Here is a 12,558-nt window from a genome sequence, read left to right as displayed (position 1 = left end):
GTATATGTACCTTGATTCCACACAAGGCTTTAACAAAGAGGAAAATGACACTTGTTATGGCCTCATACTTGAAATACAGGTCTCCCGCTAGGTTCCAGAGGGAGCACTCTTCTTCTAAGCACAGGAAAACAAGAGGCCGCAAAGGAGACTTCATTTTCTCCCTTGAAGTGATCCCTATTCTGCATCCTGTGCAGCAGAAAAGTTGGCCTCATTGTGAGGCTTCTGCCCAATAACTGGAGGATTTCAAGAAGGCTATATTAGGCAATTAGAATCAGATGCTCTCTTGTGTGTCTTTAGGAGCATCCATGGTGGTTCCTTTGCCTGTGGTGCCAGTCCGAGATCAGATGATTTGGCACCTATGCCTTTTCATTCAAAGGTTCCTCGCGGGAAGTCAGCTTCTGTTTCCGCGTAAACTATCAAGTCCATCTCAGTCATTTGAAAGATAATGAGTTTCCGGACATGCAGAAATCAAAGCAGGAATACCTCTGAAGGATGGATGACCTGTTTGGGTCAGATTCTGACCAACTGACTTTTCCAAATCATCCACTTCAGGCTTCCAGAGACGAGGACAGTGAAGTAGTCAATTTAATGCCGAAGGATTACTGGGGTTCTGCTAGGTTTATGGATCTGCTGAATGCCAGTGGGGTGCATACCTCACCAAAGGTGGAGTTTTTACCAGCAGCAGCGGCTTAGTATTCAGCTGTTATAAAGACTGCAGAGGAAACTTTACACATCTCTTGCACACAGAACAAGCGAAAACCTGTCTTTTTGAAAGTTTACAGAGCCAATCTATGCCTACAAATTTTCTGCAATGAAGCATAACAGAGTGAAAGCCACATTACAGTGACAAACAATAATGGCGACAAGATCATGTGATAGATGAAAAAGGTCAACATAAATATTTCAAGGTTCAAAATGAAAGAAAGAAAGGAAGGATGCCAAAGGATGGCCACTATTCATATATATGGTCTATAATAATAAAAGACAGCAGCATGAAGAGTGGGACACACCTACCTCTGAACATAAGGGTGCCGCAGCGACTCCTCAGCAGTCAATCTCTTGTCGGGGTTGAAGACCAGCAGTTTCTTGACCAGGTCCACTGCCTCAGGTGGTGTGCTAGAGGGAAAAAGCTCCTCAAATGGCACCTTCGGTCTGAGAAAACAAACAGAAAATGACACACACAAAGGTTGGTATCTAATATCCACCTACAAACCCTCCAAAAGATGGTACTTTTATTGAAATGAAGGGAAGGGAGGAATAATAAAAGACATAAAAACTAAATAGAAGTAAGGGATGGAGGGAGCTGGCAGAAATGAAAGATAACAGATGAATGAGGAGCACTGGAAATCAAATAAAATCTGCAGCCGGCGGTGGAGAGCTGAAAGGGACAGATAGGAAAGAATGTGGCTGGGGCATGCTCAGATGGAGAGAAGTAAATGTTACTTAACTCTAACTGTAATTCTTCAGCATTGGTATCTTTCATATATTCACGACTTTTTGCCATATGTCAGGATAGGAAGATGCAGTAGTCACAGTTAATAAAGTAGTATTTAAACACAGCAAATGACACTTAAAACAAATGGAGAACATTTATACACCATCAGCCTCATTTTTCACCCACTCAGGTGGTGGAGGGGCAGAGCGTTCCAATCCTTTTTAAGGGCTTTCAAGGTCAAATTTTCATAGCTTGTATAACAAACAAACACCTCAGTAGCCTCCAATGGGGAGAAGGGTGGGCCGATGTGAATCTATGAAAGATGCCAATGAAGAACTGTAGATACAGGTAAGTAACTTATTCTTCTCAAACAATGGATCTTTCATAGATTCACATGCTTGAAATATAATTTCTGAAGCAGTACATTTATACAATGTAGGAGGAAGTAAGGCTTACCTTAATGGAAAATGTTGCACAGCACTGCCTGTAATTTCTGGTAGAGAAGACATTGGTAAAGGAATATTCTCATTCAGATGAATGAAGGTGGTTCCCTGGATATAAATCTGAGTATTAAAAAAGACATTGTTACTGAATTTTAGTTGAGGAGGTTTTATAGAAAATGGCTGTATCTTGCAGCTATGTTTTGTCCATATTATTGCCAGAAAAAGGCATTCTTACATGAGAGCCTTAGACGTGATGCCTTACAAATTGGCTCAAAATCATGCTTTAATTAGAACTCCTAGTGTAATTTTCAGTTCCCATGTTGGTGGATTCTTTGCTAGACGGGAGAAGTGCGGAAAAGAAGTCTCGTGAATTATTTAACTATTCTAGTTCAGAATAAGGACCATACAGCAGGAGTAGTGTCAGATGTACTGTCCATTTTATCAGCCAATGTCAAAACGTAAAATATTTTAACTTTTTTAAGAATAGGTGTTAACCGTGATGTTGCTCAGTTGCTTGCAGAATCTTCTTAAAGTTTGGCGGAATGTTCAGAAAAACATATTGTATGTCTGCAGCAGCCAGTCAGGTGCAGAGAAGCTGAACTGTGGTGAAGCAACTGTCCTTCATTCTTGCAAAGACGATCTGGATTGGGTCAGACTTGGATCTGTGTTTCTATCGACACAGCTGTGTATCCCAGAGCCGGTATCCCATAGCCTGGCCCACACTGAGCACCTCCTATTAGTGAACATGGTTTCATTTTGAACTTCCCTAATGCCCTTCGGACCAGCGATATTGGGACACTAGCATACCTACTTGGGAGTTGGGATACATCTACATGCTTGCCTTGCGTTGGCATACTCCAGCTTAGCAAAAAGATCTAGTGGCAGTATACCCGATCTTTAAAAAAGCAAACAGTTCTAGTCTCTCAAATCCAGACTACTGGTGACAATCCACACACTTGCTCTTTAAGGCATCTATTGTCTTGTTTTTTAATCTTGGAACACATGGTCTTGTGATGCAGCAATCTATGCCAACGCAGATGAACTTCTGTTTCGAATTGGTTACTCTTTGTTGCAGCACAGAGATGTCATGTTGTCAGACCTCTGTCTCACATCCTGGTGTGAGAGCAGCAGCAGAAAGGCCTTCATAGCTAGTCTGACGTCCCTTAAGTCCAGTATGTTTAATTGCAGTTTTATTCTCTTGAGGAGTCCGAAGGCGGCTTGAGTACAGGTTTTTTACAAGGCTCCCAGCCTTTCAATGAGGCATTTGTTTGATCATCCACCAAGTCAAGATCTGTTTCATCGGAGGAGGAGCCAAGATGGCGACCGGGACGGCAGCGTAGATTCCCGGCTGCGTGAACCTCCGCATCCCGCACGGCTATCCTGCATGAGATCCTTACTCTGCGCTACGAAATCGTGTTCGTGAACGAAAGTGCCAACCGATCGTGTGACTCCGAGGTTTCTGACTGCCGTACAACCGGAGAAATCAGCGGTTGAACTTTGCGGCCCGTGCGGTCCCGAAGCCGGGACCTCGAGTGGACGCCTTCGCCGGGTGGCAGTTGAACAACAGCGGCCTGTGGTGACTGGGTGGAGTCGGTCCACCGAAGCGAAGCTCCCCTCGGCCTGTGTGCTGTTGCGGACTGATGACATGCCCGGGTGTACAATTCTCGGATTCTGTGGCGATTGCCCCTGCCTTTGACGGTGAGCTGCCCGGACGCCGTCCCTGGCTCGCCCTGATCCTTGGGGGCTGCTCCCGGCTTTCTGCGGGAGCTGGTCCGTGGCGGAGACGACTGTTGCCCGTGCCCGCGCAACGGCTGAATCTGTGCCTGCCCCAGGATCCCTGTCTTCAGCGACGTGGACCTTGAGGCGTTGTTCCCGGGGTCCTGGCCCCAATACGAGTCGGGCCTTCCCAGCGGCCATTTTGTCACGATGCAGCCTACCATCCTCTCCGCTGGGACGCAGCGAGACAGGGGGTGTGTGACTTTCGGGAGTGTGGCGGAGCGATCGGAGGGAGCTGCTCTGGGGTACGGCGACCTCCTGGAGGCCCTTGGTGCCCTTCATTACTCCTTGGCTCATGGCGCCGGGATCCTGGGGGGGAAGCTGGATGATGTGGTGACAGCGTTGGGACAGTGGCGGCATGCTGGTCCACAGGTACACAGTGGCTTTTTACACTGCACACAAGAGGAAGATGTTGCGGCCCCCCCCGCGATTAGTGTACAGCCGGACACTCCGGACGATATGCTACCGTGTGGTCGGCTAACTGTGGACTTGATCTGTTCCGGAGGTATTGGACCTGAGCGGAAGATGGTGGCCTTGTCCCGTGCGCGGTCTCCGGCGGCCCGGGGACAATTCCGGCAACGTGTGTCTCATTCGGCTGATTCAGCCTGTCTGGACCTTGTGTGCAGCGCAGATCCTGGGGCGGCACTGGAAAAGACACCCCTCCATGAAGCGGTCTGTGCGGATGCTCAGAGACTTCCACCCCACCCGTGTGCGGCGCTTCCCGACTGTTTTTGGACACTCCTGTACCTTGGGACATCGGACATGGTGCTGGGTCGAGGGGCAGGCATGGGCAGAATCGCAAAAAGCGGTCAAGGCTGAGGCCGATCCTTCGGGGGTGGTCACCTAGTAGACAGGCGGACTCATGGTTGCGCGCTCTCGTGGTTATTCGCATAATTGGTGTATAATGCTCCCCATCCCCCCCCCCCCCCTTTTTTGATATGTCGACTTGGTGCTGCTAATTGCTTGCTGGGGGGAGATTTCACCGTGCGGGAGGGAGAAGCCGGGGGTATGTTTTTAAGGCCCTCCTCCAGTTTATTATATTCTTTCCGCCCCCCCGTCTGGGGGGGCTCTTTCTCACTCTCTTTTTTCCCTGTCTCTTCTATATTTCGGGTCTAGTTCCAGGGCGACAGGCACACTGTTGGGGGGTGGGGCCATACTCATTCGCAGAGGTGCAGGGTGGGGGGATGGGGGAGGGGACTCTTTAGTCTTTATCTCTTTTTCCATGGCCTCCTCTTTTTTCTCTGTTCCTTTTTGCTTATTTTTCTGGGATCAGTGCGATACACTACCCTGATTGTGAATCGTTTGCTCTTCATGTGTGCCACAGTTTCCGGGGGGTTCGCTGGGCTTTAGGTACGGGGACCTGCAGGCGCAATTATTTTTGATATTTCTCCACATCCGTACTTTTTCGCGCCTGCGCCATTGTTTCAATGTATTGCTGCTTATTGTTTACGTCTCTTATCCTTGCCCCTTCTCGCTGTTGGGAAATTGTTTGGCACCTGATCCTACTGTTTTGTCTTATCATAAAATGAAAAACCCTTTCTCTCCTGGTGTCCTACCTGCGCGGCTCATTGGCCGGACTATATTGGATTGAAGACTTTGCTCTCCGAGGTGCCGCCTGTGTTGACATTTGCTTTTATTATCCTGCTTACTTAGCGGCCGGCCCCGGGGGGTTGTAGGCCCATACGTGTAAATGATTGAAACATCAATAAAGGTTTTTCAAAAAAAAAAAAAAAAAAAAAAAATGATCTGTTTCATCCCCATCACGATTTGCATGTAGTTGTCTCATTTGCTCAAGATCTGCTTTCACTTTATCAATCAATCAGAACATTTATAGAGCGCGCTACTCACCCGTGAGGGTCTCAAGGCGCTGTGGGGATTGGGGGGGGGGGGTGTAGGAGTGAAGCAGCTACTGATCGAACAGCCAGGTCTCCTGAAGGTCACCAGGTCCTGGGTCTGTCGCAGGTGGATGGGGAGGGTGTTCCAGGTCTTGGCGGCGAGTTGGGAGAATGATCTGCCACCAGTTTGGCGGACGCGTGGGATGGTGGTGAGGTCTGCGGAGCGAAGCTGGCGGTTCGGGGTGTAGAAGGTGAGTCGTTTGTTGAGGTATGCCGGTCCGGCGTTGTGGAGTGCTTTGTGGGTGAGGGTGAGGAGATTGAAGGTGATCCTCTTGTTCATCGGGAGCCAGTGCAGGTCTCTCAGGTGGACGGTGATTTGGCTGTGGCGGGGAATTCTGAGGATGAGGCGTGAGGAGGCGTTCTGTTTGCATTGAAGTCTTTTCTGGAGTTTGACCGTGGTTCCCGCGTAGAGGGCGTTGCCGTAGTCCAGCCTGCTGCTGACGAGGGCTTGGGTGACCGTCCTCCTGGTGTTAGTGGGGATCCATCTGTAGATCTTGGGGACCATGCAGAGGGTGTTGAAGCAGGAGGAGGAGACAGCGTTGACTTGCTGGGTCATTGAGAGCGTTGAGTCCAGGATGAAACCCAGGTTGCGCACGTGGTTGGTGGTTGTCGGGGCAGCTCCGAACGTGGCCAGCCACCAGGAGTCTTCCGATGCAGAGGGGGTGGAGCCGAGAACGAGGACTTCCGTCTTGTCAGAGTTCAGTTTCAGACGGCTGGTCTTCATCCACTCTGCGACGGCCTTCATTCCCTCGTGGAGGTTGGATTTGGCGGTGACCGGCTCCTTGGTGAGGGAGAGGATTAGCTGGATATCAAGGGTTGTGGAGTTGCTATTGTTGGGGTTCTTGAGGTGGAAGTTCAGGTCTCCGAGGAGGATGTAGTTTGTGGAGGAGAGGGCGTGCGAGCTGATGAGGTCGGCGATGGAGTCGCTGAACTGTGGTCGGGGTCCTGGGGGTCTGTAGACAAGGGTCCCTCTGAGGGTGGTGTTGTGATCGACGTGGATCTGGAAGTGTAGGTGTTCGGCCATGCGGAGGGAGTCTTCGATGTAGGTTGAAATTCTGATGGTGTTCCGGTGGACGATGGCGATTCCTCCTCCCGGATTGTTATTTCGATCCCTGCGGGTGATCTTGTAGCCATCCAGGATGGCTATGGCTATGGCTATGTTGGGCGCCGAGGTGGCGTTCATCCAGGTCTCCGTCAGGAAGGCGACGTCCGGGGACGTTGAATTGAGAATGTCCCAGAGTTCCATGGTGTGCTTGTGGACTGAGCATGTGTTGAGTAGTATGCATCTGAGACTGTTGTGGCCTGCTTTGGTGGGAAGGGCAGGACGTGCCGGTGTGCGCCGGCTGGTGTAGCTGCACTTACGGCAGGTGAAGGGTCCATGGGTGAACTTCGGGGTGGCCTGGAAGCAGGTGAAGGATCGGTCTGCGTTGAGTGCGTGGAGGGTGTTGGCATCGTAGCAGCATCGGGTGTTGCGCCGGGGGCCAGGGGGTCTGGCGCTGGGCACGGTCTAGGCGCGGACGGGTTTGCCTTAGGCGCGCCAGCAACGCGACCGCACAGTGGTCGCCATATAAAGGGGAGGGGGGTGGGAGCTGAAGTGGGGAGGCGGGAGCAGGGCTGAGAAGGGTGCAGTGCCGCAGGGGCAGCAGCGGCGAGAAAGCGGGCATAGGCGAGAGGAGTAAACAAACACAAGGGAACAGTGGCGAGGGGCCAAGTAATGAATCGAAGACACTAAGTAAATTAAATAGCCCAGAAGAATAAAACAGTGCGGGCAATGCAGGGGCAGCAGAGAAGCAGAGAAGAAGAAAACAAACACAGCAGGCACAATACGGGACCTGACGAGCAGCAGGCTCGAACCCTGTACGGCAGGAGGACTCTTGTGCTGGCGTGGTGGACGGAGTGGCTGAGCTGCTGGGGAGGGGGCTAGCCTTGTCCAGGAGGACAAGGTTTCACTTTATGATTAATTGTTTTTGTAGGGGTCTTACTAAAGTAATGCAGGACAACATTATCCATAGAAAACCTTTGTATTTCCTGACTGTAATTTGTGTCCTTGTAGTTATATTATGTAGAAGTTGTATTAATGTTTCTGCTCTCTCTTTAGAATATCTTCACAGATGTGTGCCGCTAGAAAGAAAATCTGCCTCGTCGGTACCAGAAGTGATTTTCTATTTTTGAGAGTCAGACCCAATTCTTTCAATACAGATCATGTTTGGTGAATTACATCTGATGTTTGGTAGAGATAGTTATCAGAGCATTAATGAGTGAGCCATCGAGATATGGGAAAACCCTCATACCTTAACAACGTAAAGGTGCAGTCACTGGAGCAATGCATTTCATGAGTTCTCTGGGTGCTGACCTCTGGCTGAAAGGGAGTGCTTTCAATTGGCAAATATGATCATCTACCATAAAGTGGATTTTCTGTAAAGTTGATATAATGGTAGGTGGAAAACGTGCCTTCAATCGATAGAGTGGCGGAGATTTACCAATGAGATCATTCTAAGAGTTTGTTTCTTTATAAGTGTGTTCAATGTACTCAGAGCTAGAATATGGAGTTTTCTTTCACATGAGAAAAAATCTTGAGTAAATCCACTAATGTTTTTCCGGACCTGGCTAATAGTTTGATTATTTCTCAACTTAGAGCTCTCTAGTGTTGACGATGATCCTTTGGTGTAGGTGTCGTTGATAGCTCTTTTTTTTGGATAATCAATTTTATTGAGTTTTCCATGTAAGCAAACAAACAGCACCATTCAGAGTTACATCGCATGGGAATAGTCCAGAGTAAGCACAGTTCACATTGATATAAAAAGTGTCATACATCAAAGGACCAAATCCCTAGAAGCATTCCGTAGACCCAGCCGACCCACCTTAAAACTCTATCACCCCCATCCCACTTCCCCCACATTCTGCAAAATTTCCCGGGGCATCCCCTGGCCACATAAAGAGGTCGTTCCTGGGCGGCACACCAGTCCACCCCCCTACGCCAGCGCGCCAATGTTGGTATTGTAGCCGTCAGCCAATGGGCAGCGATCTCTCTCTTAGCTACCACCAAGGCCATGTTAGGAAAAACTTTTCGGCTCTGCTACCGTCCAGACCATCAGTTATGCCCAATAGAATACACGTAGGAGCCAGAGGGACCTCCCAGCCCAAGACCTCCGTCAATTCTCCTGTTAAGGACTCCCAGTACCTCTGTATCGCGGGACAAAGCCACACCATGTGCTAAAAATCTGCGCTGGGATGGTAGCAGCAGGGGCAAAGGGCATCCGACCGGAGCCGTGCACTGTGAAGGCACAGCGGCGTAAGATAGGCAGCATGCAGGAAGTAACTTTGGACCAACGAAGCCGAGCCGAGACCGTGATTGTTTTGGGGCCCATCAAGGCATCTCTCCAGTCGGCATTCTTTAGCGCCCCAAGCCAGCCCTCCCACTTATCACGGAGGTGAGAGAGGGAGTTGGGGGTATTATTAGTAAGGCTTCCTGTTTTCCGTTTGTACGAATTTTTACAGATAAATACAGACAGAAAACAATGTGTTTTCTGTCAACATTTATTATTAAAAGTGGAAAAATACAGAAAATTGTGCTTTTTTTTTTTTGGAAATATTTTTATTAAATTTGCAAACACAAAGGAAAATAAACACCACTCATCGATCTCCAGGCGTAGCAGGAGGTTACTCCAAACGGAATTCCACAGTGCAGTATAGTTACAAGTGAGACATAAAGACATTACAGACGTAGCATATCGTCGTTCCCATCTCAAACCCTTGCATTCGAAAGGCGCACTACTCTTGGTCACCGAGTTCATCATCTGATGCGGCTGGTGGGGGCTCACATATATTCCCTCTGTATACATTCCACCCATTCCACACCTGGGACCATTTCCGGGGGCACCATTACTTGATCCATGTCACGTATCCACTGCGCCAGGGTAGGCGCCTGCCCCGAACCCCATCGCTGGGCTATATTGCGTTTTGCCAGCATGAGCCCTAACGTCACCCAGAGCTGCGTCATTCTATTATGATCAGTTTATTCCCACATGTTAAGGAGACATCGCCGAGGCTCCGGGGGTGTCAGGATTCTAGTCACTTGGGAGAGCGTATGCATCACCTCCTTCCAGTAGATCGTGATGGCTGGGCATTCCCATATGGTGTGAAAGAAAGATCCCTCGAGGCCACAGTTCCTGAGACATTGCGGGGACTCCGCCCGCTGTAGTTTAAATAGGAGTGTACGGGTGTAGTATGTGCGGTGCAAAATTTTAAGTTGGACTAGTCTGAACTTGGACGATATGCCCACCTCCCTGGGGGACGACAGCGCGGACTGCCACTCCGTCTCATCTAAGTCCCCAAGTTCTGCCTCCCATTTACTCTTGAGGGTCAGGAAAGGATCAGGGCGAGTATTTATTATTTTCCGGTATGTGAGGGACGTCGCTCTTTGAATAAGGTGTTCTGTCAGGAGCCGATCTTCCAGGGGCGATGACCCCGGGAGCCGCGTCCCCGGTGGAATCGCCGCCCGGAGAGCGTGGTGGATTTGTAAGTAGCGGAAGCATTCAGTATCGGCCAGGTCGTACTCCGCCTGCAATTTGGGGAAAGTGACCACCTCTCCCCGTTTCCAGAGGTCCCCGACCCTGGAGATACCGATTAGATCCCATTGGTGGAATCCCTTGGTGGTGCGGAGTACCCCGAGCCGCTTCGCGTCCCAGAGAGGCGTAGCCTGGGTAATCCTTCCTGCCCAGCCCATTGCGCGCTGTGCCGCGAACCATATCCGGAGGGTGTGTGCTGCGGGCCCCGCCGGAGGGTGACCTTTTTTGGGGTTGTATAGGGCTCCCAACACCCCCTCCCCCCCCAGCAGCTGCCTATCCATGCGGTAAGCAGGGTCATCTCCAGGCGCATGGAGCCATTGGTTTATAATCATAAGTTGCGACGCCCAGTAATAGATTTTGATATCTGGGAGGGCTATACCGCCATCGTACCAGCCACTGGTGAGCTTGTGTAGAGCTATCCGTGGTGCCTTGTCCTCCCATAGGAGGCTGGTGACCTCTGCGTTGATAGCCGTGAAATAGGAGGGTGCAACCGGGAAAGGGGTATTTTGTAGCATGTATAGGAATCTAGGGAGGGCCAGCATTTTGAAGAGTGAAGCCCTTCCCAGCAATGTCAGGGGCAAGGAGCGCCAGTGTTTGACGTCGGCACGGAGCCTTTGCAGGGGCTTCATTAGATTTTCAGCCATAAATTTGTCGCGATCCGCCGTCACATAAATGCCAAGATATTTGAAGCCATCAGCGGCCACTCGGATATTACAACTCCTCGGAAGGCGAGGTGGGGAGCCCTGGAGCATGTAAAGGATGGATTTCTCCCAGTTGATCTCATAGCCTGACCTCCTCCCGTACGATGCACATATGTCAAGGAGACAGGTAATGGAGCGTGCCGGCGAGGCAAGGTACAGGAGGACATCGTCAGCATATAGGGAGATACGATCCTCCCACCCCAACGTCCATTTGAGGCCCCGTATCACAGGGTCCTGTCGAACCCATGCCGCCAAAGGCTCTAGAGCCAGCGCAAAAAGGAGCGGAGAAAGGGGGCATCCCTGTCTCGTCCCCCGGCCCAAAGGGAAGGCGTCCGAGACGTGGCCGTTCACTACTACCTGTGCAAGTGGCTGGGTGTAAAGAAGCTGAATCCAAGCGCAAATCTTGGGGCCCAGTCCCATGTGACGAAGAACGGCAAACAGGAAAGGCCATTCTACCCTATCGAACGCCATCCGCGCATCTAACGACAGGATGGCCGCGTCCTCCTCTATCGAGGAGCGGCACGCAACAATTCCATGTAGACGTCGTATGTTTAGGGCAGTGTTTCGGTGGGGCATAAATCCCAACTGGTCCGGGTGTATTAGGGTAGAGAGGTATGGCTGTAGTCGTGTCGCCAGTACCTTGGCTAGGATCTTCGCCTCCGCGTTCAGTAATGAGATCGGGCGGTAAGATGAACATTCGTGCGTCGGTTTGTTAGGTTTCGGGATCGCCACTATCGTGGCCATCCTCTGATCGTGGGGGAGGATCCCGGTCGATAGACCGTCCCTATACATGGCTAACAGGTGCGGGACCACTAGTGAGGAGTTTTGTTTATAGTATTCAATCGGGATTCCATTAGGCCCCATCGCCTTCCCGGTGCGGAGGGCCAGAATCGCCAGTGCAAGCTCCTCAGCCGTCAGGTCCGCCTCCAGGGCCGCTACGCACGAAGGGGGCAGTCGCGGCATTATGATGTCTCGAAGGAAGAGCTCGTTATCAGCAACGGTAGAGGAGGCCTCCGGAGTGTATATCATTTTGTAGTGGGCCGCGAAAGCCCCCGCTATTTGCCTAGGCTCCGAGGTAAATTCCCCGGTTCCAAGCTGAATCCGAGCCACCCACTGCGCCGCGCGTTCCCCTCTTTCCAGCCATGCCAGGAGTTTGCCTGCTTTGTCCCCTAGTTCGTAGATCGTATGTTGAGTTGCCACCTGTTTAGCGCGTGCTGCCTCCCAAAGATGGGACCTGTATTCCTGCTGTGCCATGCGTACTTTATGTGCCGAGTCCTCGTCAGCCTGCGTGGCATGAAGCGCTTCCGCCGCACTCACCCCTTGCTCGAGCTCCAGCACAGCGAGTAGCTGGGTTATCTTGTGCTCCGTAATGACGGAGACGGCCTGCCCCCGTAAGACTGTTTTAAAGGCCTCCCATAGGGTTGCTGGGCTCCCGACAGAGTCAGTGTTTTCAGTGAAATAGTGTTTGGTCGCCGTTTTAAGGGTCTTACTGATTTTAGGGATTTTGAGATACCCGGGGTGAATCGGGAATACAGTGCGGTTACAGAGGTCTACGGTCGCAAACGAAATGACCACCGGTGAGTGGTCCGAAATGCCCCTAGGGAGGTGTGATACTTCGGTCATCCCTTTGAACCCCGCAGGTGATGTGAAGATATAGTCTATGCGGGAAAGAGTGTTGTGTGCCCCGGACAAAAAGGTGTACTGTCTCTCCTCTTGCCTATATGCCCTCCATGTGTCTAT

The 12,558-nt window shown here is 50.8% G+C and overlaps 1 protein-coding gene across 1 annotated transcript in view; it reads right to left on the bottom strand.

Annotated features, from left to right (window-relative positions):
• The window catches only part of MAPK15 (mitogen-activated protein kinase 15), a 254,034-nt gene that overhangs the window by 108,956 nt on the left and 132,520 nt on the right, over nucleotides 1-12,558 (bottom strand). The window contains exon 10 of the mRNA XM_085604390.1: nucleotides 1,015-1,152. Within this exon, the coding sequence (XP_085460516.1) occupies nucleotides 1,015-1,152 (138 nt within the window). The remainder of the gene's footprint in view (nucleotides 1-1,014; nucleotides 1,153-12,558) is intronic.

Source organism: Triturus cristatus, chromosome 5_1 (assembly GCF_964204655.1).
Source record: "Triturus cristatus chromosome 5_1, aTriCri1.1, whole genome shotgun sequence".
Taxonomy (NCBI): domain Eukaryota; kingdom Metazoa; phylum Chordata; class Amphibia; order Caudata; family Salamandridae; genus Triturus; species Triturus cristatus.
Note: the sequence above shows the minus strand (reverse complement) of the source record. Positions and strands in the feature narration are given on the sequence as shown.